At 46.3% G+C, this 23,251-nt stretch overlaps 1 protein-coding gene across 1 annotated transcript in view; it reads left to right on the plus strand.

Annotated features, from left to right (window-relative positions):
* Positions 1 to 23,251, plus strand: part of LOC140502163 (uncharacterized) — a 48,967-nt gene that overhangs the window by 6,975 nt on the left and 18,741 nt on the right. Inside the window, exons 3-9 of the mRNA XM_072606494.1 lie at positions 25 to 153; positions 3,053 to 3,098; positions 7,867 to 7,908; positions 9,425 to 9,480; positions 17,278 to 17,355; positions 21,226 to 21,298; positions 21,448 to 21,530. Coding sequence (XP_072462595.1) covers positions 25 to 153; positions 3,053 to 3,098; positions 7,867 to 7,908; positions 9,425 to 9,480; positions 17,278 to 17,355; positions 21,226 to 21,298; positions 21,448 to 21,530 — 507 coding nt within the window. The remainder of the gene's footprint in view (positions 1 to 24; positions 154 to 3,052; positions 3,099 to 7,866; positions 7,909 to 9,424; positions 9,481 to 17,277; positions 17,356 to 21,225; positions 21,299 to 21,447; positions 21,531 to 23,251) is intronic.

Here is a 23,251-nt window from a genome sequence, read left to right on the forward strand (position 1 = left end):
AGGGCAGGCACTCTAGCTACCCAGATGGCCCTGGCAGAAGGGAAATGAAGGCAATCTGGAAAGAGAGAGATGGTGGCTAGAGAGGTCACTGGTCAGCTTTCCCAAAGGACCCTGGGAAACCCACAGCTGGGCTGATCTGGGATTTCTGAGCAGGTCAGTGTTTTAGGTCCTACTTAAAGCAAAGCCAGAATATTTGATCTATGAGGGACCTTAGAAGACAGAATGCTGCAGCTGGTGGTGGTGGGGGGGAGCCTTACAACAGAGAATGTCAGAGCTAAAGACCATAGAACCCAGAATGTCAGAACTGGGAGGGGCCTTAGAACTAGAGAATGGTCAGAGCTGGAAGGATCTTAAAATAGAGAATGTCAGAGTTGGACAGGTCCTCAGGGTAGACAAATAAAAGCTGGAAAGGACCTCTGGGCAAAGAAAGTCAGAGCTGGAAAGGATCTTAGCACAGAGAAATGTCTCTCTGACCTGGCAGGGAGAGATTATCTGAGCTGGGAGGAGGAATTCTTTCTGGAATTCTAATGGATATGGAGGAAAAAAAATCAGCACAATTATAATGCTACTTTAACCTTCCCCCTTCCCAAGTTGAATATCAAAAATCATTGATTGAGGATCATTTAATCAATTCCTAAGTTGGGTATAAGAGAGGACCCTCTAATGCACACCGTTGGGGGCCACTTGCCTAGAGAGAGATTCTGCCCACAGGGAACAGGGATACACTGGGTCTTGGGCATCTGGCCCTTCCTCCTCCAGTGTTGGAACCGGTCTGCTCTTCATCCTTGTATCTCCATGGCAGAGCATAGGAATCTGCACCCAGTGCGTGATGTAGCTAAACCTTTGTTGAACTAGGTTGAATCCACACAGAGACACACCCATATGCAAATCCACCCAGAGATGCACACACACACACACACACACACGCACACGCACACGCACGCACGCATGCACGCACACACACACACACACACACACACACACACACACACAGAGAACAGATCCTTGAGGTCACTGCAAGAGAGAGAAAGCAAGTCACTGACTGATCCAGAGACCAAGGGCTCCTCTGGTTTCCTGCCAATGTCTTCCTTCTCTCTCTCTCCCCAGTGTCCCCTTCCCTCACCCCCTCATCTCCTGTGCCTGCCCCAGGCTCTAAACTAGCCGGCTGCTCTATCTCCCCAGCCTATAACTCAGCATTAGGAGGGAGACATGTCAAGATGGATTTGCTACGGTTGGTCGGGGGAAACTTCCAGGCAAGGAGGGAAGGAGCTGTCCTGTTTGCTCAGGATGGAGGGCAAGGGGATCCAAGTGGGGGTGGGGTGATCTCAGAAAGTCACTGTGGCACTTTGGAAAGAATGTAGGGAGTCAGAGGACCTGGGTTTGATCCCAGCTCGGTTGCTTTCTGTCTTAGTGACCTTGGACAAGTCAACCTCTCTGAGTCTCAGCTTCTTTTTCTATAAAATGAGGTTGGGCTCAGTGACTGTGAGGTCTTTCCCATCTTTAAAGTCACAATCCAAGAATCATTAAAAGATGAGAGGTTTCTGTTCCAGCACTATCTGGGCCTGGAAGTCTTGAGTGTCCTTGACCATGTCATTTCACTTCCTTGGGCCTCATTTTCTCTACCAACAAAAACAAGGGGATTAGACTGGCTGGCCTCTGAGGTTGCTTCCAGGTCTAGAGTTATGATTTTAATATTCCTGATGTAGTGAGAGGAGAGAAGAAATGTCTTGGAAGGCTGAGGATTAGGGAGGGGGGTAGAAGGTGGTGATCTGAGGGCATGACTTGAGCAGTGGAATGAGCTCAGGCTCATATCCGGACCTTATGGAGAGCCCAGAGGGCAATCATGGGGCTGGGAGGTAGGTGGAATGAGATCTAAGACCTGCCCTTCCTCCCCTCCCATGCCCACCTCATTAGGAATTTTGAGACCAGGCACCAGGCCTTTCCAGGAGTGGCCCTAGGAGGTCTCAGAACTTGAGCTGGCTCCAGGGTACTTAATCTCCATGTCCTCTCTGCCCTTCTCCTTACATCCTTCCCCTCGTTGAAGGCCAGCAGACTTATTTTTCCCCTGCCCTCCTTGCCACAATCTAGGCCAGAGATGAGAAGACATTTCCCATTGGTGAGCAGCACTTAGATTTTTTCTGAGATAATTTAATCAGGGCTATTAATAAGCAGAAAAGAAAGAGCTCTTTATACTCCTCGGGAAACACACACACACACACACACACGTGCGCACACACACACACACGCACACACACACACATACCCCATAATATCATTATTCACCAAGGGAAGCCCCCCACCTGTGCTACCTTGAAATGCTCCTGGGGCCTTTGATGGGGGAAGGAAAAGAAGAGGGCTGAGGGGGAGGGGCTCAGAGTGGGGGAAGGGGAGGCACAAAGTACAGCTGGTGAGCTGTGGGTAGAGGGAGGGCACTAAGGGAAATGGGAAGAAGTGAGAAAGAGAAAATTGATCCTAGTTTTACTGCTTGTGTGCCCGCGCGCACACGCACACACACACACACACACACACACACACACACACACCCACCCCTAGAATTATAGACTTGCTAGGACAGAAGGGACCGTAGAGATCAACATCTTCAATTTGTAGCTAAGGGAAACTGAGGCCCAGGTTTTGGAAAGTATGGAAGACTCACCATCTCCTTTACCATCCCCCAAGCTCAGTGCACACAGGCAAGTACATTATAGTGAAACAAGCATTCACTCAGGAGCTGCAGGATCCGGGTTTGAATCCTGTCTCTGTCTGGGTGACCTCTGGGACTTACAAACCCAGGGCTCAAATCCCATCTCTACAATTACTTACTTGCACAATTTTGGGTAAATCCCTTAACTTCCCTGGGCCTCACTTAAGTGTAAAATGAGGTGATCTCTAAGATCCTTTCCAACTTTAGGTCTCTGATGCTGCTGGACTCTTCCCAGCTTCAAATCTATCTAGACAGCTCATTTATAGTCCTGCCTGAAGGCAGGGGGATGTCCCCTATGACCTTTGACTACTTTCTTTCCTGAGATTCTCTTTGTGGTTATTTTCACAGCAGGGCCCAGCATGCTGGAGCTTCAGGGACCTTTGCAGCGATTAAGGTGAGTGGAAAGACAGACAATTCACCACCCCCCACTGGCATCCCCCCCCCCTTCCCCAGATTGGCTGCCCCAGGTCTCCCTTTATAAGAAAAGTTATTGACTTATCAAGGTTAGAATACATTCAGCCACACTCAGGCTTGTCATTTGTAGAGCTGTTTTCATGGCAACAGGGCCCCCTCCTGCACATTAAATGGTTCAGTTGTGCAAAGTTCAGGCATTACATAAACAGAGAGTTAACAAACAGCAGCAGAAATCAATGGTTACCCAAGCATGGCCCAGAGAGATAGCATTGATTGGCCCCTGCCATCGATAGGCTGGATCACAGCTTCCTGCCTGCTTTCCCATCTAGCCCCAAGCCCGGCTGCCACTCAGACACCAACTGGAGGATGCCCACTGGAGGGATGGGGTCATCAGCCCAGGCTGCCCCAGCACATGCCTCCCTTCTGAGTGCATGGGCAGCTAGTCTAGTGTCTTCCAATAGGGACCCTAGAAATTGATTTGGGTTTCAAACCCTGGTCACAATAGGCAGAGCTGTTCAGGTAGGGGTCCCTTCACTAGCATCTCCCCCTCCTTCCAATCCCTGCTCCCCTTATACAGAGCTCTAGGAGTTTTTTCCTTATGGAAGGATGAGCTAATAAGTGAAGATTACTATCTAAAAGAATTAGACAGACCTCTTATGTCTGGGCTTCTACAGCCCAGAGGTGAGAGAATGAATGAGATGGATTGGAGGCAGGGGGATGGACTAGATGGACGGGATGTAAGGCGATGAATGAGCTAGACAAGAGGCAAATGAATATATATGTGAGATGGCCACAGGGTAGGCAAGCCATCCCAGCTGAATCAGCAAGGCACCCTGAGAGAGAGAGAGACACAGGAAGCAGCATGTGACAAGCTTGTCAAGTCATCCCCACCACCTCCATCATGACCTCCACTCAACTCTAGTTGGAGATGGTTCAGAACCCTGCGTTTAGAGAATGCCATAGCCCTTCCTCCATCCCTCTCCTCCCTGAAGCCCCAGCATGCTAGGCCCTGCTGTCAAAATAACCACAAAGGGAATCTTAGGAAAGAAAGCAGTCAGGGGTCATAGGAGACGTCCCCCTGCCTTCAGTCAGGACTATAAACAAGCTGTCTAGATACAGCCTAGAATCATAGATTCGGAGCTGGGAGGATTACAGCAACATCAAAGACTTAATGTTAGAGGTTTCTTGGGGACCATCTCCTTTTATACTTGAGGAAACTGAGGTCCAAGGAAATTAAGGGATTTGCTCAATATTATGTAAGTCAGCCCAACCCCTGAAGTTGTCATCCACATCCCACAGTGCACCTCTTTTGGAGATATGACCTGATGGTTGTCTCTGCAAGTATTTTAGCAGCCACAGCTACCGAGGACTGGGAAATGGAGTTCTCACTGCCCACCCAAGTCCTTGGCACTATCAAGTGGATCCCCATCAGAAAGAGATATGATTTTATCAGTGAAAATGATACTAAAGGAGATGCACTGCCATCTGCTTTGTGGCTGCGCCCTCCCAGTCATGGGATACCTTTCTATCTAATCTCATATGGGGGGGTCTTCCTCTACCCCCCCATTAGAAGGAGAGCTTTTTGAGATTAGGGACCGTTTTCCTTTTCTGTTTGGGTGTCCAGCCTTTAGCACCTAGTAAGTGCTTAATAAATGCTTTTTAAATGAATTAATACTTGAATAAAATTCATTCATTCATTCATTTGTACTGGACTTTGAGGTCTCTGAGAGACCCTCCTCTGGAATAGACTCATCAGATCACGGAATGTAGAGGGAATTATTTTACAGATGAAGAAACAAAGGGTGGGAAAAAGGAAAATCTTGGTTGCCCAAGGTCAAACAGGAAGTAAATAGCAAGACTGATTCATCTCCCAGTTTTTAGAAACCTAATCCAGGTTTTATTTATTTAATTACCATACACTCCTTCTACCCTATGTGCTTCCCACTAGCCTGCCACCTCCTCCTCCACCAGAATGGCCTTAGATCCTCAGGATTCAAACTGAATTAACCTCTAGTTGAGTTGAGCACTTGTCTATGGGTCTCACCATCCAGGTCCTGGAGAAGAGGACTTCTGTTTCTCCAGGAGACTTCCCCTCTGTACCAAGAGCACCGTCTCCTCAAGCAGAATATGGCCTTGAGTGGCAGACAGTGACAAGGCTGCTACGTGATGAGTGGTTCCTGATAGAGCTGGGATTGCCAAGTTGGAGATGATGGATTCAACTGTCATATGCCCTCTGAGTTTTCCCTTCTCCCAACTTAACATCCTCTGTTCTTTCAACCAGTCTTCATATGATGTAATCTTAAGGTCCTTCACCTTCTTGGAAACCCTTGAGCTTATTAATGTCCCCCCGAATGATGCTACTCAGAATAATACCCTAAATAAAGTCTAAAAAGGGCAAGGTACAATGTGCCCTGGGTACACTCAACTCCCCATTCTTGGAAGGTATACCTCTCTTGACACAACCCAAGGTCACCTGAGATTTTTTTTTTGGTCACCATATAACACTGCTTGATGTTGAACTTGCACATCCACTAAGACCCCCCAGATCATTTTCAGAACAATTGATGTCTGATTATGCCCCCCTCATCTTGTACTTGGGAAGCTAGCTTTTGGTAACCAAGTAACAGTCTTTACATTTAACTTCAGGGAATTTAATCAGTGTGCTTATACTTGGGAGTTTGACTTTTTGGTACCCAAAGGAAAGTTTTTACATTTATCTCCACTGAATTTAATATTGTTTTTTACAACTCCGTGTTTAGCATGGTGCCGGCACAGAGTAGGTGCTCAGTAAATGTTTCTTGACTGACTGACTTATGCTCTAGGTCCTTTTGGATGCTGGCTCTGTCTTAACTATCCCTCCCAGCTTTGTGTCCTCTTCCAAATTCTATGAATATGTTAATCTATGCCTTTATTTAAGTTAATAAGAAGATTGTGTAACACAAGGACAAGCAGAGAACCCTGGCATAGTTATTGGAGACCTCCTGCCATCTTGGTATGGAACCATTCTTTGAACCAGCCATTACCATTTCTGAATCCATCTCATATTACTGTCTTATCTTCATCACTTCATCTCCCCAAGAAGAGAACACGATACTGAATTTTAGCTTTGCTAATATCTAAGTGAACTGTAACCACAACATTCTCCTCACCAACTAGTTTAGTAATCCTGTCAAATAAGGAAATGAGGTTAGTCTGGTATGAACTGTTCTGGAAGAAGATACATTGTCTTTCTGTGATCAACACTTCCCTTTCTACTTGTTTGCCAACCATCCCTTTAATCATCTGTCCTAGAGTTTTTTTTCCAAGAATTGAAATCAAGTTTGCTATATTTTGCAGGTCCTGTTCAGTTTCTTTTTTTGAAAACTGGGACAACATCTTATTCTCATTTGTCATGGGTTAGTGATCAAACCAGGACTTGAACCCAGGTCTCCTGACTCCCAGCTCAGGGCTCCTCCCTTTGTTCTACCCAGCTTTCTAGGAAAAGCAGGACTCTAGAGATCCAGAGAGGAAAAAAAATGAAAATGTCAGCCACTGGCTTCTGGGACAGGAGGAGCAGCTAACCTCAGCACACCTCTCTGCGATTTATTTTCCGAGTTTAAATATTTATTTACGCACCCCATTTAATCAGGAGATAGTTAGTAATTAGTGGTAGATTTGTGTCTCCTGCCTTCTTTATTATTTATTTTAGCAACCCGGGGATAGCTTCCCTGTTCAGAGCCTGTGCCCGCCCTGGATTTCAATCAGCTAGGTCCACGGAAGAGCGGTCCCTGGGGACCCCCAGGCAGAGACACCCCCCTTGGTATGATAAATGATCCCCCCAGAAAACAGAATGGTGCTGACCAGCTGCTGTGTCTGGAGCTCACTGAGCCTCAATGCCTGTGTGTTTGGGGGCTGGGGGTGTGGGAAGGATAGAAACTGAACTGTGGGGGATGGGGACCACATTCTTAGGATTCTTAGACTACAGAATTCTGGGATTATAGAATTCTATGAGGCATATTGTTCTAGAATTCTGGGGTGGATGGAACCCTGATGATACTTTTTATTAACTCTGGGACCATGGAGGAGTCATTTAATGTCTCTGAACCTTGGTTTGTTCATCTGTAATATGGGGTTCTTCACATTGTCTTGCAGAGGTGTTGTGAGGAAAGCATCCTTCACATAGAGTTAGAGGCAGGTAGGTGACACAGTGGGACAGAGGGCTGGATTTGATGTCAGGAACACAAGTTCAAATAATGCCTTCCTAGTTATGTGACCCTTGGGCAAGTCACTCCTTCTCTTGCATCTGTGGCTCCATCTGTACAATGGGGATAATACTGGATCCTACTTTTCAGGGTTGTTGTGAAGATGTAAGTGCTTTGCAGACCTCAAAGCTATCACCATCTATATAATCTTTACCTAACCATGGAAATCTCATTTAATCATGAAAGATGTCCACATTAACAGATTCTGTTCCTTCCTTGGGTAATACCCCCTATTATCTCCTAGCCCTCATGGGCAGGACCCCACCTGAACCCCCTTAAAGTGTCCTTTCTGGCCACACTCATTTGCTGCAGTGTAAATTCAAATTTCAAACCCGGCCAGGACTAAGACTTTAGACATCCTGACCAGATTCCATCCTGTTCACCTCAGCATTTCTGACACTGCTCCATACACGCTGTGTCATCCTATGTAGGCCAGGGACTTCTGAGCCTCAGTTTCTTTATCTGCAACATGGAGGTAATCATCCCTTCCCTATTTCCATGATACAGGAAGATTCAAGACAAGAAGGCAGTAGCCCACTACGTGCAGAGGTTAGTGCATCTATGGCCTACCCAAGGTTTGGAAACAGAGGCACCCATCCCCTCCCACTCCTGTCAAGCCTCTTGGTCAGATCAGCTGGTAGTTGAAGAGCCAGGATTACTTAGGGAGAAAGATGGGAACCCATCTCCCTGACCATGCCACTCCTCTCCTATGACTCCCTATTGCCCTGAGGACAAATAAATAAATTCTTTTGACGTTTGAAACACTTCCCCATTTGGGTCCAGCCTCTCTCTCTAGGCTGATTCCATATGACTCTTTCCAGAGCATGCTCCCCCATGGTCACCATGGCATGCCTCCTTACCATACTAATGCCTTACTCACCCCATGCCCATTTCCCACCTCCAGGACTTTGCACAGATTTTTCCCTATGGCAAGAAGGGGGTCTCTCCTCATCCCTGTCTCTTGGAACCCCTGTCTTCCCTCCCCCTTCCCAATACTTCTGACAAGATGGTGGCTTTCCTGGATCTCTCTCATGTTACTCTCCACCCCACCCCCTGCCTGTTATATTTATTGTCAATAGATCTTGTATTTACTTATCTTACAACTTTCCTCCATGGACTCAAAGATCCAGACACACCGGCTTCCACTGATTTTCCTCCCTGGAGACATTTCTGCCTCCCAGGCCCAGGCATATTCACTAGCTCCACTCCATGCCTTGAATGCTCTACCTCCTCCCAGTGATCTCCTGGTTTGCTAAAATCTCACTTTCTTCAAGAAGCCCCTGCTGGTGGTCCTTCACCCCAAGACCTTCCCTCTGACATTGCCTGCAGCTCCTTCCATCTATATCTGATTTGTATATAATGTCTCCTCCACCCCTTAAAGAAAGGGACTGTTTTCACTTTTCCTCAAATCCTCTAAATTTAGCAGTGTTTGATGTACAGAGGCCACTTTAAAAATATTGTTTAAATGGATTCTGTCTACACTGAAATAGCCAAGAAGTCAGGGTAAGAGAATGAGAGAGAAGATGGAAGGAGAGAAAGGCATTGAGTGTCTTGAGGCCCTGGGGAAGAGAGAGCCCACGTGGCCAGGTTGGGCCCTGGGTTGCATTTTCAGGATGGTCAGATTGTCTCTGAGAAAGTAGCACGCTTCCCCAGGGCTGATGCCAATTAGGCATGGCCTTAACGAAGTGACTGAACCCCATTATCACTTTCTTTTTTTGGGATGGAGTCATCCGCCCCCAGGGACCCTTCCTTTCAGGTCACAGTCTTTAATGAGGTCAGGGTAGAAATGAGACTCTGGGGGATGGGATAAGGTAAGGCCCTTATTCAGGGCAGGGGCACCTGTCAGCATCTCTGAGGATCAGGCCTGCCCCAAATGGAGAGAAAAGAGTGGAATTATAGAGCACCTGAGTTAGAAGGGAATTGGGAGATTATCTGGTCCAATAAATGTTTGTTAAATTGAATTGAATTCTTTCATAAGACAGGGCCTCAAAGGATCTTACAATGTAGAATGCTAGTACTGGAAAACACCTTAGATATTATTTCATCCGACCTCCTCATTTTACAGATAGAGAGACTGAGGCCCAAAGAAAGGAGATTCGTCAAAGGTCATTCAGTGAACTGGTTAGTGGCAAATCCAGGCCCTCCCAGCCCTGACATCCCCTGTTCTAAGCCCCCTCTCAGCCCTGACACTCCAAGTTCTAAGGCCCCTCCCAGCTCTGACATTGGCCACCTGGTGACAAGTTTCAGCCCTGCCTTAGCCCCATTCTGGCCTCTCCCATAGCTGGGACGCAGGAAGAGCCTGTCCTCCATTAAGCCTCCTTCCAGTGGTGACTGATGGGAGCCAGACCGCCCCTCCCCCAGGACTCCGAGGGGCCAGCTGAGCCCCTGCTTCCTTCCCTTCCCTAAAGACATCACACTTTGGGTGACTTATTGTTTAACTTTACAAGACCCTCTGCTTTTATGAGGGTTATTTATAAAACTCCCGGCTTTGATCCGGGTCATAAAAAAACAAACATCGTCTGTCTTTAAATGTCACCCGGGATTAGGGCGAGCTTTGAAGTCACCTCTAGGCCGGGGAGCTGATCGGTCTGCTAGTTAGCCTCATGGAAAGTGTCCCAGACATTCTGGTCCTGGGGAGGAATTAGGGTGGGGGGGGAAGGTGGGGAAAGGGGAGAGTGGGGGGAGGGAGAATCCCCAGCCAAATCTGGAGGCTTCTCTCAGTGCCTGGGGGGAGTACAGGTTTTGGGGGGAAGAGGGGAATGATCTGACTGTTGGCTACGCTGGGGAGGAATTCAGAACTCTCAGCCCCCAATCCTTCCCCTCCCCCCAAATATCTACCAAATTACTGTTACTCCAGAGTCTTAATCTAGTGATCTCACTGGTATCCAGATGTTTTGAACATCTGTCTCATTTTGTTAATGTAGCATCATGTGGGGGGATGAGGTGATTCCCCCACCTCACCCTCAATGGGGTAGGGAAGGGAAGGGGGGGGAATTCATTCCATGTGTGTTTTTTCTTTTCTTTTTTTGTGGGAGGGGGCAAATATATATTACCCAGACATCTGTAGGTGGGTGGCATTTATCCCTGAATCACTTCCCTTGAGCTGGCCCTCTGGATCCCCAAATCATACCCTCCAGACCTCAGCTGCCTTTGGAACGGATCTTCTCCCCTCCCTACTGCAGCAGCTTACCCACAGTAAGAGGGATTGGGGTCAGTTCTAAGAAAGAGATCTCCTCACTCCATCTGAGTGTCTGTCTCTGTTTTTTCATGGTCGAGTGTATGTGTCTGACTTTGTGAGTTTTGAGCGCCTGTATGCTTGCATGTGTGTGCACACACAAATCTGACTTCTGTCTGTGTGAGTTTGGCCATGTCTGTGTGACTGCATCACATCCACTGGTTGTGGATCAGGGCACATCTATTTGTCTTAGAGTTGCTTGGGGAATGAACGTTCTCTCTGAGATTCTCTCCCATTTACACTTATCTCTTACAACTCCATAGCTGTTTGTGTGCTCTTTCTCCCAATTAGAACATAGGCTGCCTGGGGGCAGGCATGAATTTCTGCCTTTCTTTGTATGTCCGGTGCTGTGCTCAGCACACTGCCTGGCCAGAGTAAGTTTTTAACACAGTTGACTGATTCAGTGAACTATTTAATTAAATAATCAGTGGCCTTGCTAAAACATGGCACCCAGAAGTGAACATTCTACTCCACGCTGGGGTCTGACAGGGCAGAGGGCAGGTGGACATTCCTTGCTTAGCTCAGTGGACCCTCTTGCTGAGCTCAGCTTCCTTGGACTACTATTTTCTCTTCTGTAAGATGGGGGGGAGGTTTTCTGGACCAGATGACCCTGAGGACCCTCCAAGCTCTAGATTTTGTGATCTTATGACCTAGGTGGAAGAAAGAGCCCCTGGTATCTAGGGCCACCTCGGTTACCTGGTAGCTCTGCAACCTTCCCTCCACAAGCCTCAGGATCCCATCTATAAAATGAAGGGAAGAGGGAAATAGTTGTCAGTCAGCATTTATTAAGCACCTACTATATGCCAGCTTGTGTGCTAAGGTCTGAGAATACAATAAGGGCAAAACAGACCCTGCTCTCAAGGAATACAGAGTCCAATGGAGGCTACAACATGCAAACAACCATGTGCAAATGAGACACAAACACGGTTAGCTGCTGCTAATCTTAAGAGGGGAAGACACTGGCATTGAAAGGGTCTGGGAAAGACTTTTTGTAGGACATGATTCCCAGGGCTGAAGTTAAAAAGAAAGCAGAGATGAGAATGGAAGTCATTCCAGGAATCAGCTTCTATTTATTAAACATTCTGTAACAGTGGTTGTTGTAGTGGTGGGAGAGGAGGAGAAAGAGGAAAAAGAGAAAGAGAAGGTGTGGTGGTGGTGGTGGTGGTAGTAGTCGTGGTGGTGGTAATGGTAGTAATAGTAGTGGTAGTATTAGTAGTAGTAGCAGCAACAGTAGTAGTGGTAGCGGTAGTAGTAGTGGTAGTAGTAGCAGCAGCAGTAGTAGTGGTGGTGGTAGTAGTAGTGGTAGTAGTAGCAGCAGCAACAGCAGCAGCAGCGGTAGTACTAGTAGTAGTAGTAAGTAGCATTTCTATAATGCTTTAAGGTTTGCAAAGCACTTTACAAACATTATCTCGTTTGATCCTTACAACAATCTGGGAAGTTGGTGCTATTATTATCCCCATTTTATAGATGAAGAAACTGAGGTCAAAATGGCTTTTTTGTGCCAGGCAACATGCCCGGCACTGGGAATAATATCAAGGCAAAAGTGAGACAATTCTTGTCCTCATGGAGCTTCTTTCTCTTCTACTCAGGGAGAACATGAAGGATGGAGGGTCCAGGCCCAAGGACATTTGAGAACTAGAGAAGGTGCTTTTTTCATACTGAGACGGTATAGATTCTCAGGGGTCTTGACAACTGGTCCTATAGATCAGGGGGAGTGAGGGAGAGGGGAGTAGGGGCTTCACAGAGGAAGGGGGCCTTAAGTTGGGTCTTCATGAAGGCTGGAGAGGAGGGAATGTAGATTTGTGAAGGGGAGAGGGAAGGGTCACAGATTTAGAATGGAAAGGGACCTTAGATCCCATTTGGCCAACCACCCTCATTCTGTAGATGAGGAAACCAAGGCCCAGAACAGTTAAGTGACTTGCCCAGGGTCACACGGGCAGTGAGTAGTAGAACTAGAATTCTATCCCTGCACTCCCTGCCCCCACCCCTCCAAATCCAGAACTTGTTCCTTTATCAAACAAGTGATGAACCTGCAGCACTAGATTTGGGTTCCTGTCTCTCCTTTTCTTGCCTCCCACCCCCCTCTCTCTTGAACCTCTCCCTCCTGCTGAGCTCTTCCTGATCCATCCTCTCTGGCCTTTTTAGGAGGCAGAAGTGTGCTGGCAGATGAAAAATTAGGAGCACAGGTCAGGAAAGGAGAAGCTTCTGAGCTGAGGAAGCTGAGGGAGTTCCTGGGTAAAGGGTAATGAGGTAGGGGCCTGTCTGGCTTCTTCTTTCCCACCCTCTTCTCTCTCTCTCTCTCTCTCTCTCTCTCTCTCTCTCTCCTCTCTCTCTCTCTCTCTCTCTCTCTCTCTCTCTCCCTCCCTCCCATCCTCTCCTTTTTTCCTTCCTTCCTTTCCCCCTCCTTCCCTTTCCCTTGTCTCCCCTTCTGCCTTTTCCTTTCCTCCCGCCCTCTTCTCCTTCCTCCTTTGACTAGGGCCCCTCCCGTGAGGCTGCTGATTACAGTTATTACCTCTGGCCCTAATTTTCACTCACTTTTATCTTACCTTTCAACTAGAAATGGAGGCAAGCTTTCCCTGAGGCCCCTTTTGGAGCTCAAAGGGAGGGAGTCTTCAGGGTGTTTGTATGTGAGATTGTGTGTGTGTGTGTGTCCCTCTCTGTATTATGGCTGTAGAACTTATGTGTGTGAGTCTGCTCCTGTAAGAGCTGTGTGCATACCTGTCACCTGTCTGTGGGTTGTCCTTGGAGAGGTGTGTGTGTGTGTGTGTGTGTGTGTGTGCGCATGCATGCGTGTGTGTGTCCTTATCTCTCTCATAGCTGCAAAATTGTACATACCCACCTGTCACTGTAAGTTGTCTTCACAGAATTCTGTGTATATGTGTCTTCACATTGTGTGCATACACTTGTCTCTGTGGGTTATTTCTGTAGAATTGTATCTGAGTCACTGTATTGTTTTTCTGGAGGTATGTGTGTGTGAGTGTGTGTGTGTGTGTGTGTGTGTGTGTGTGCGACTTTCTGGATTGTCCTTGTAGAACTGTGCGTGTGTACCTGCATCTTTGCGCGGTATTTATAGAGCTGTGTGAGTGCACCTGTCTCCCTGAGTCGTCCTTGGCAGGTTGGTTGGTTGGTTGGGTGAGTGGGTCTGTTACCATTGAATCTCAGGACAGCTCCTGACCCAACCACCTGGGTTTAGACCGGGCAACTCTTCCCATGCTTACTGCTTGGACCAACAGGGAGAAGGGAGTGTCTCCCAGAAGCAACCATTCTGTCCCCCCCCCATCTCTACATTGAAAAGAACTGCACAGTCACCTCTGGATGGTGGAGGAGGAGGGGAGAATAAAGAGTGGGAAGACGTAAGGAGGAAATCAGCCTAAGAGCTTGCCTCCTAGGGAGCCCTGGATGGATAAATGGATTTGAGAAGGGAGGCAGGGGGGAGGAGGAGGAGGCCTGCATTAATTACAGTTGCTTCTATGGGCGCTGCTGGTGCACTGGCTGCCAAAGGGATGGGGATGTGGGCAATTCTCTGAACCATGTTGATCAGGAAGCACTCAGCCTGTGGCAGCAGGGAGCCCATAAAATGGACTCAATGAAGCTCTTAGCCAGCCAGGTCCCTGGAGAGCGGAAGGAGAGAAGCCCCCACCGGCCCCAGCATTGCTGCCAGGTGAGAGGACAAGGCAGAGAATCAGCCCTGACCCACTGAGGCAGAGTCTCTGAAGCACAGAGCCAGCCTTCTCCTCCTTATCGAAATCCTACTCAATGCAGTCCCATCTTCATTCACTCACTCATTCACTCATTGATTCATTCATTCATTTGTTCATTCGTTCATTCATTCAACAAACATTTTAAAGGAAAACTTATTTTCTCAATGAACAAAAATCTATTTTCTTTCCCTCCACCCACCATCAAAAAGAAAAACCAAACTCTCATAACAATATGAAGTCAGATAAAACTAATTCCCACATTCCCACATGCCCAAATATTATATATAATATGTGTATATACACACATATGGACATGCACACACACGATCATTGTGTTAATTTAAGCTCTTAAATCTTTCAAAGTGTAACAAGCCATTATTTATGATAAACTTACTGTGAGAAGCTCTCAGCTTGTACTGGGGACAGATAAAGTTTAGATAAGACCCAAGCTGCCCTCAATGAGTTTACAGTCATCTGAATCAAACAACATAGCTTGGGGGCATATTAGAAGAAAGGTGAAGGAAAACCAGCATTGATTAAGCCTCTATTATGTGCCAGGCATTTCATTTGATCTTCACCATAACCCTGTGAAGTAGGTGCTATTGTTAGAGAATAGAAGGGTGGTCTTGGGAGCCAAGAGGGTTGGAAGTTGGAAGTCCTACCTCCGATACTTCCTAGCTGCACGACCCTGAACAAATCATTTTAATCTCTCTGGGTCTCAGTTTCCTTCCCTGCAAAATTAAGATGATCATAATAGCTATGTCTCTGATGACCCCTCATTGGGTAGTTGAGAGGATTCAATGAGATTATAAGTGTAAAGTGATTTTTGCCGTTATTGTTGAGTCATTTCAGTTGTGTCTGACTTATGACCCCATTTGGGGTTACAAACCTTAAAATTCTGAATTTGGAGTCAGAGGATCTGGGGTTCAAATCTTTACCATGTTCTGCTCCCATCTCACATAGTTCTCTGTATCAAAGTTCATGCATTCTATATGCAGTGGCCACTAAGGAAGAATGGTAATACTTTCCTCAAGAAGTGCCCAAACTCTACATACCTTTGATGCTAGAATTCTTGATTTAATCTAGGAGAGATCTTGGAAAAAGCTCCCTGGATGTTATTTCTCTGGGGTGTAGCTAGATGCATTTTCACCCCAGTTTTACCCCACGTTGCCCAGATGGGGGTCTCTATCAGAACCAGAGCTAGGTCATTCTCATAGGTCACAGTGTCTCAGTGGCTATAGCCAGGAGAAGGACAGTATTACGGTGGATATGCCTTGGTGTGTGGTTTGTACAAGATGGCCAATGAGATCCCTTCTAACTCTCAAGGTCTATGATTCTGTGATGGTGCTGGGCAAGGTCCAGACCTTTCTTATCTTCTTTGACTCAGCTACTGAGAGTGAGCATCAATTTTCCTACTGACTTCTCTGGATGAAGTTAGACAAATCTGAGTCCCTATATCTCATCCACATTCTCCCAAGGTTGCTTTGGGACTTAGGATCTTCTTCTAGATGAGATTGAGAGACAAAAAGTGCAGGTCTCCTGGGAAGAGGATGCAGAATACAATTTGGGCATATTGGTTTCCTCCTCTGGGAAGCTAGGTGGTGCAGTGCATAGGGTACTGGACTTAGAGTTTGAGAAAGACCTGACTTTGAATTCTTTTTCAGACACTTACTATCTCTGTGACCCTGGGCAAATAATTTAACCTCAGTCAGTCTCAGTTTCTTCATCTGTAAAATAGGGATAATAATAGCATCTGTTTCACAGGATTGTTGTGAGGATCAACTAAGATAATATTTATAAAGAGCTTTATAAACCTTAAAAGTACTTTGATGTTACTTATTATTACTGACAATAATATAATATATAGTACAATAATAAGGTCACTTTCATCTAACATTCTGTATTTTGAGGTCCCTCTAAGCTCTGACATTCTAAATTCCAAATTTCCTCTTGATTTTGACATTCTTTTTTCTAAGGTCTTCCCTCCTTGCTCTGACATCCTCTGTGCTAAGGCACCTCCCAGCTCTGACATTCCCTATTCTAAGACCCCTCCCAGCCCTTGACATTTCATGTTCTATTTTCTCTGCTCTTCAGTTTCTTCAAGCTCCAACACCTTCAGTTTCATATTCCCAGTTCCTTCTCAGCCTGAAATCTTTGCTCCATCATCTCGTTGCTTATTTCTCTCTGTGCTTCCTATCTTTCTACTAGATTAAAAACACCTGGAGGGCAGGACATCTATCACTTCCATGTGTCCCCAGTACCTTTCATAGTGCCTTAAATGTAGTCTGCATGATTAAGCTGGTACTGAATCATGAGATAATTGCCTTCTTCTCACCCCAGTCAACTTCAGTGGCCCTCGATCCCCAGCCCATCCTATCCCCAATGACCAAGTGCTGGACAGTTCCATGAAGACGATGTTGAAGAGGAGTAGGCTGGTTCCAGAGAGACCCTTCTCTTCTCCCCTTCTCCCCTCCCCCCCACTGAGCTCCGTTCTCCTCAACCCCTTTAATTCCCCCTGATAGCCAATGTACGGGTTCAGCAGGGCGTGAGATGTTAACACAGCCCTGCCTCGGAACTGCACAGGCAAACCCATTTGTCAGAGTACTGCTGCGCACCAATTAATGGGAGCCAGCCTGATTAGTCATCTTCTCACTGCAGATTTGGGGGAATTAATCAGGCAGGGAGGAGGAGAGGAGAGGGGAGGAACAGCCCAGAGCTGCTCCCCATTCTCTCCACCAGATCCTCATCTCAGCTCCAATGCAGGAGGACTTGGGGGAAGGTAGACATGAGGTGGGTTCTCTACACCTACAGCAAAGCCTTGGGAAGGACAGTCCGAGGAGGACTGGAGAAGGGGGGGGGGGGCAGAGGAAAAGACAATGGCTTCCTGATACCCATAAAATAAAATACAAATTCCCTCCACTGGCAATAAAGACCATCTACAATCTGATTCTCACCTCGCTTTCTTACATTTCTCCTTTTCAGGAACACTACTCAGAGCAGGACAGGACTCAGCATTCCCCCCATTTCAACAAATGTGTCTCCTGAAAGAAGAAATGACAGGTCGGTAAGCCCAACCTTCTTACCTGGGATCCAGAGGTCCTCCATGATCATAGTTCATTTACAAGAATAACTTTTCCCTTTTCCCCATAACTTTGGATCTGTTTAGAGAACTCCATAGCATCTATGGGGTGGGAGAGAATCTCAGAGCAGTTTCCTCAATATGTGCCTAATAAGTCTCAGTTTTCTCCTCAGGAAGATGGGGATAATAATTGTATCTACTTGACAGAGTTGTTGTGAGGATCAAATGGAATAATATCGGTAAGGTGTTTCACAAACATCAAAGTACTATAGAAATATTAGCTACCATTATTATTAATAAAACACCGACAGTAAGAACAAATGCTTGTTGAGACTGATCAGTAATTTTTCATTTTACCATGATCTATCACTTTCTGGGGCCTGCCTGGGCCTCAACTTCCACATCTGTAAAATGTAAAATGAGGGGACCTCTGAGGTCCCTTCCAACTGTAGGTCTTGATCCAATGATTGTTCCCCTATCCCCAATACACACACTCTTATCTCTTTTTTCCTGGAGAATCTTGGCCATGACAGCATTCTTGGGCCCAGTCCATGAAGACTTGACCAAGAAGTCATACAACTCACAGAACTTGGTGGAGAGAAGTCTCAAGAAAATTCATTTCCTTATTCCTGCATCTGGATAGAGCCTCTCTGGTCTATAAATGAGGGTGGCTGAAGGGCTGGGTATGGAGTCTGGCTGGAGTCTAGGAGAAGGAAGACAGAAGGCTAGACATTATGAAGATGAGTCTTGACCTCTTGGGGATCTGCTTGGCTTGTTCTGGGTGTTTGTTCTATCTGCTATTAGAAGAAAAGTTTCTTTAGTCATTCTTATCCTCAATGATACCATGAAGAACCAGATACTAAGTCCCTCAATGTTGGAGCTGGATAGGACGTTAGAGATTCCAGAACTCTCACCATCATATAGGGAAAATGAGTCCTGGTGAGCAGAAAGGGATGACCAAGCATTCAGAGATGGATAACCAGGATGGTGAAGAGGCTTGTCTTCCAGTAGAGTTGGAATAGTTATTTCTTGGGAATGCTGGAGAAAGGAGTCTATCACAGGTCTTTTACAACCCATGATTTTAAAATTCTGGCTATGGTTTGGAGATTCAAGGGATACTCATGAAAGAGATGGGACTTGGGTTGGGTCTTTAAGGAGAGGGAAGATTTGTTTAGGGGACTAGGGAGAGTCCATGAGGCTGAGGTCTAATACTGACTGTGAGATAAGAAAATTCAAGAACGTGATCATGGATCTTCCAAACTTAAGGAAAGGCTCTTTATTATGGGAATTAGGTTTTTGAAGAAATAATTATTCTCTTTTTCCGCACAAGATTCCTCCTCCCCACATATGTAGTTCCAGGCAGCCCTGATTATTGAAATGAAAGCTTTGAATTTAGTAACAATAAATGACCTTTCTATGCTGCTTTACAGAAGGTTTTACATTATCTGGCTCATTTGAGATTTGCAACAATCCTGGAAGTTAGGGGCTGCTCATATCCCCATTTCACAGATGAGGAGACTGAGTCTCAGAGAAGTGAAATAATTTGCCCAAGAACAACAGCCAGTAAAGTGTCAGAAGCTGAATTTGAACTCAGGTCTTCCTGACTCCCAATCTTAACTGTTTATCTGTTACTTTCTTCCTCCCAGTGCTAGAGATTTAATATTGGATGATATGGTTAGACAGTTAGTGTTAGAGAGAGGATTGAATCCAGATCTTTCCTGATTTCAATTCCATCCTTCTTTGTACTATACTAATCTGGAAATGCCATCCCTCTTCCCTTTCCAGCCCTCTTTAGTGAAGTTTATTCCATTCTCCAAGGCCCAACCAATGTGAGACTTCTGGGTCCCTTGGTTTCTACTTCCTCAGTCTTTCCCAAATCTGCTGCTGTGTGACAGACAAGATTAGAACTCAGGTCTCTTGACTCCAAGTCCATCACTTTTCCTCTAATGCCATCCAGCTGTAAACCTCAAAGATCTCTTTTTGTAGTAAATCAACTCGCATTTCCCCTGACCCTTTAGCTGCCTCTCCCCATTCCCTCTCTTACATTCTGCCTTGCAGTCAATGGGTTTGTTTCGTTGTTATGCACCTTTCCCTCCTCTGATCCTCTGATGCATACTCTGGGAAGGGAGAGACTGTCATTTTTCATCTTTGCTTCCTTGAGCCTTGCGCACAGTAGGGGCTGCTTAAATGCTTATCAAATTGACTTAAATCATGGGATCCTAGAGTTGAATGGGGCTGTCAAGTCCAATAACAAACTTCCCCCCCTTCCATTTTTCAGATGGAAAAACTGAGACCCAGATAGGTTTCACAAACTGATGAGAGGCCATGAGGTGACTCAGAGAAAGATGGAGTTTGGAATCAGAGGCCTTGACTCCGCTATTTGTCTCCCTTTGAATGGGCACACTGCAGGGGGAGGACATGAGTAAAAACTTTGAGCATTTTGTCCCTCCTTCTGCCAGGTCACTACCTTCTCATCTTATTGATACAACTTTAATTACTGTATAGTGGGCACGGTTTTTCCTTGTGTTCAGGTTGTTTTGGTAAACAGCTACCAATCCGGAACTTTCCCTGTGCAACCTTTTGCAAGTCAACGAGCATTTCTTTAGTGCTTACCATGTTCCAGGGACTGTGCCAAGCTGGAAATACAAACACAAGCAGAAAGAAATATAGTCTCTGCTCTCAGGGAGCTTGTACTCTAGAGGGGGAGCAGAAAACAGGAATGGTGTGTGGGGATGACACAGGGACATGGTTAAGAAAGTTCTTTACTTTCTACATTAATCTTTAGCTGTGATAGAATCTTCTCTCTCCTAGAGAAAGGGAGAGATGAAGACCTAGTTGGCTTACAAAGGAGAAACCAGACAGTCAGAGGCAGGGGCCATAGGGCAGCTGGTACTTCCAGTGTGAGAAGTCATCCAAGGTGGCATAAGCTTCCATGTTCCTACAGTTTGGGAGGGTTAGAAGTGACACCTGGGAGGAAAGAACAGGAAAAAGTCACTTAATCCCTCCATTCCTCCATTTTCTCACCTGTATAATGACAATTTTAGCATGAGCCAAAAAGGACACAGATGGTCAAGTTCAACCCTCTCAATTTGCAAATGAGGAAACTGAGGCCCTTGGAGGTTACAACTGACCCAGGGTCATACATATGGTCAGCATCAGAGGTGGCATTCGAACTCAGGCCCTGTGACTCCAAGTCCAGCATTTTTAAGGTCCTTTCCAACCCTTAAGTCTATGATCCTTGTGGTTTTGGGCAAGCAAAAGGAACTGTGGCCCTTTGAGAAGAATCCTGGATCTGGAGTCACCTCTCAATCCAGGAGGTTTAATCTACCTCTGACAGTAGCAGTGGGACTATGGGCAAACCACCAAACCACTTTGGGCCTCTGTTTCCTCACCTGTCAAAAGGAAATGATGATGATATCTATGAGACCTGTCTCGGGTAAAGCTTTCTGCAAATGTCAAGTGTTGTATAGATAGATGCCACTCTTATTGTCATGGGAATAAAGGCGTGGTAGGAAGGGACTGAGTGGTACCAGTCTCTTGGACAGCAGGATGGGGATCCTAGAGTCAAAGCAGTCTTGCCTTCCCTGGGCTAGAGTTCCTTTCCAGTCTTAAAAGATCACAGGGCTTCATGATCTCGAATTTCTCTCTGATGATGCACCAATGTCTGAACAGGGTGTGAGCAAGTGAGCTTCAGTGGTGGGGACTCTGGTGACTCAGGATAAAATAGGAGCAGATCAGTAAGAAACTTGTTTATTCATCAAGAAGGCCCCCCATCACTCTGACTCCACCCTGATGGACATTCATAAAATACAATCAATAAAGGTTTGTTAAGTGCCTACTCTGTTCCACAGACTTTGGAAAGTGCTGGAGATACAAAAAGAAGTAAAAGACAGTCCCTGCCTTCAAGGACCTTGCAATCTAATGGTATAAATCTAAGATCCCCAAAGGGAGGGGCAAGGGAGGGGGATGAGGTATCTGGACCTGCTCCAGCAGGGTGGGACATCCCTACCAGCCCACCACCTGAGAAAGCCCTATCTCCTCTGTGGTTGGTGACATCGGATGCTGTGACACAGTCAGGAAGAGATGATACAGAAAAGAGATGGGAGCTGGAAATCAGGAGGCATCCACTTCATACGTACAAGGTGGGACAGGCATGGTAAGACAGTCATCATGTTGAAAAATAGCTGGGGGTCTTAGTGGGCTACAGGGTCTATTGGAGTTAGCAGTGTGAGATGGAAGAGCCATGGCTTTCAAGAGATAGGAGGTGACTGTCCTTCTGTACTCTGTCCACCTCAGATTTCATCTAGAGTACTGTGTTCAGTTCTGGGTACTACAGTTTGAGGAGAACATTGATCATCTGGGGAATAACCAGTATTTTCTTTTCATGAATGTAGACACTAAAGGCTGGAGGAATAAGGGACCTGCCCATGGTCACATAGCTGGAAAGTAAAATTGAAGTTGGACAGTAGGATGGTCAAATTCAATTTTCTAGTTAGTCCTTGAAGCAAGGAAACACAGGGACTTGGATTCTAGGCCACTCAACACTAGGACTTGTCTTTTTTGGGGCTGAGCCGGAGGTCAGATGAAGAAACCTCCAACTCAAATCTACATCAAGACCATGGATGGTGTATTTGCAATCAGGGTTAAAATCCTAGCTCCATCACATCATCTGTGACCTTGGGTCTCAGTTTCCCATTTGTAAAATGAAGGATTCAGAGCCCTTAAGGGTCCTCCAAGCTCTTAAGTCTATGACCCCCTGATCTCACTTCATGGCCTTGGGTCCCCAAAGACACTATGAACTTTGGGTAATTGACTGGGCTGGCAATCAATCTCCCCTGTTGCTGACAGGCTATCCTGGCTCAAGATGAGATCATGGGGGATGGCTTCTCAAGCTTGAAAACCTCCTGGGAAATGTTGGTGGCCATCCCCAGCCTGAAGCTCGGAGGAGGGGTCCCCTTTTGTAAATTAGCAAGCTGCGGCAGCCGTGGAGTCTCCCGTTATGAAGACAGAGTTATTCCTTAATATCATGTGGCTGCTGTGACAGTTTGTTAATACCATTTACAGCGCGTTGTAATTACATCAAACACAGGCTTTGGCGGCCAAGCCTTCCTGGCCGCTGGTGACGCTCTGGAATGTTACCAGGCCTCGCTCAAAGGAGCCTGGAGAAGTGTGACTGGCCCTTTCCCATTAGGGGCGTGTGTGTGTGTGTGTGTGGGGGGGATTCTAGATCACAGGCAGATGTGGAAAAGGATAATAATCCCTCCCACTACCCCTATTGTCTAACCCTCCCCCCACGCCCCCCCCCCCCCCCCCCCGCCCAAACCCAAGACCAACTCACTAACCTCTAAGGTCTCAGTTCTCAATCTATGTTCCTAGGATTCCTAAGACAATCATGGGATCATAGCCCTAGAGTCAGAAGAGACCTTAGACCATCACCTAGTTCAGTCATTTTACCTTAAACAGAGGAACCTCTGCTTAAGGCTCAAAGGGTTTGACTTTCCCAAAGTCAGTAGGGTAATAATAATCCTTCTCATTTATATAGTGATGTAAGAGTTACCAAGTGCTTTATGTGCATCATCTCATGTGAATTTTCACACTAGCTCTGTGAGGGGGGTGTGATTATCATTATTCCCACATTAGAGACAAGGAAACTGAGGCACAGAGAATTGAAATGGACAGGTTGCAGCATATCTGTGCTGTTGGGTGGATAGGCAGTTTATCGGTGCTTTCTACACTGTTCTAGGTGGGTGGGGAGAAAGAAGGGAAGGGAGAACAGGCTGGACATTTTGCCAAGCTGAAACTAATGTGGGGCAGCTGGGGATTTGTTCCAACTTTGATGTTTTGAAGGGCATTTTCTCCCTCTTGCAGAATGGTCAA

Source organism: Notamacropus eugenii, chromosome 4, assembly GCF_028372415.1.
Source record: "Notamacropus eugenii isolate mMacEug1 chromosome 4, mMacEug1.pri_v2, whole genome shotgun sequence".
Lineage (NCBI taxonomy): Eukaryota > Metazoa > Chordata > Mammalia > Diprotodontia > Macropodidae > Notamacropus > Notamacropus eugenii.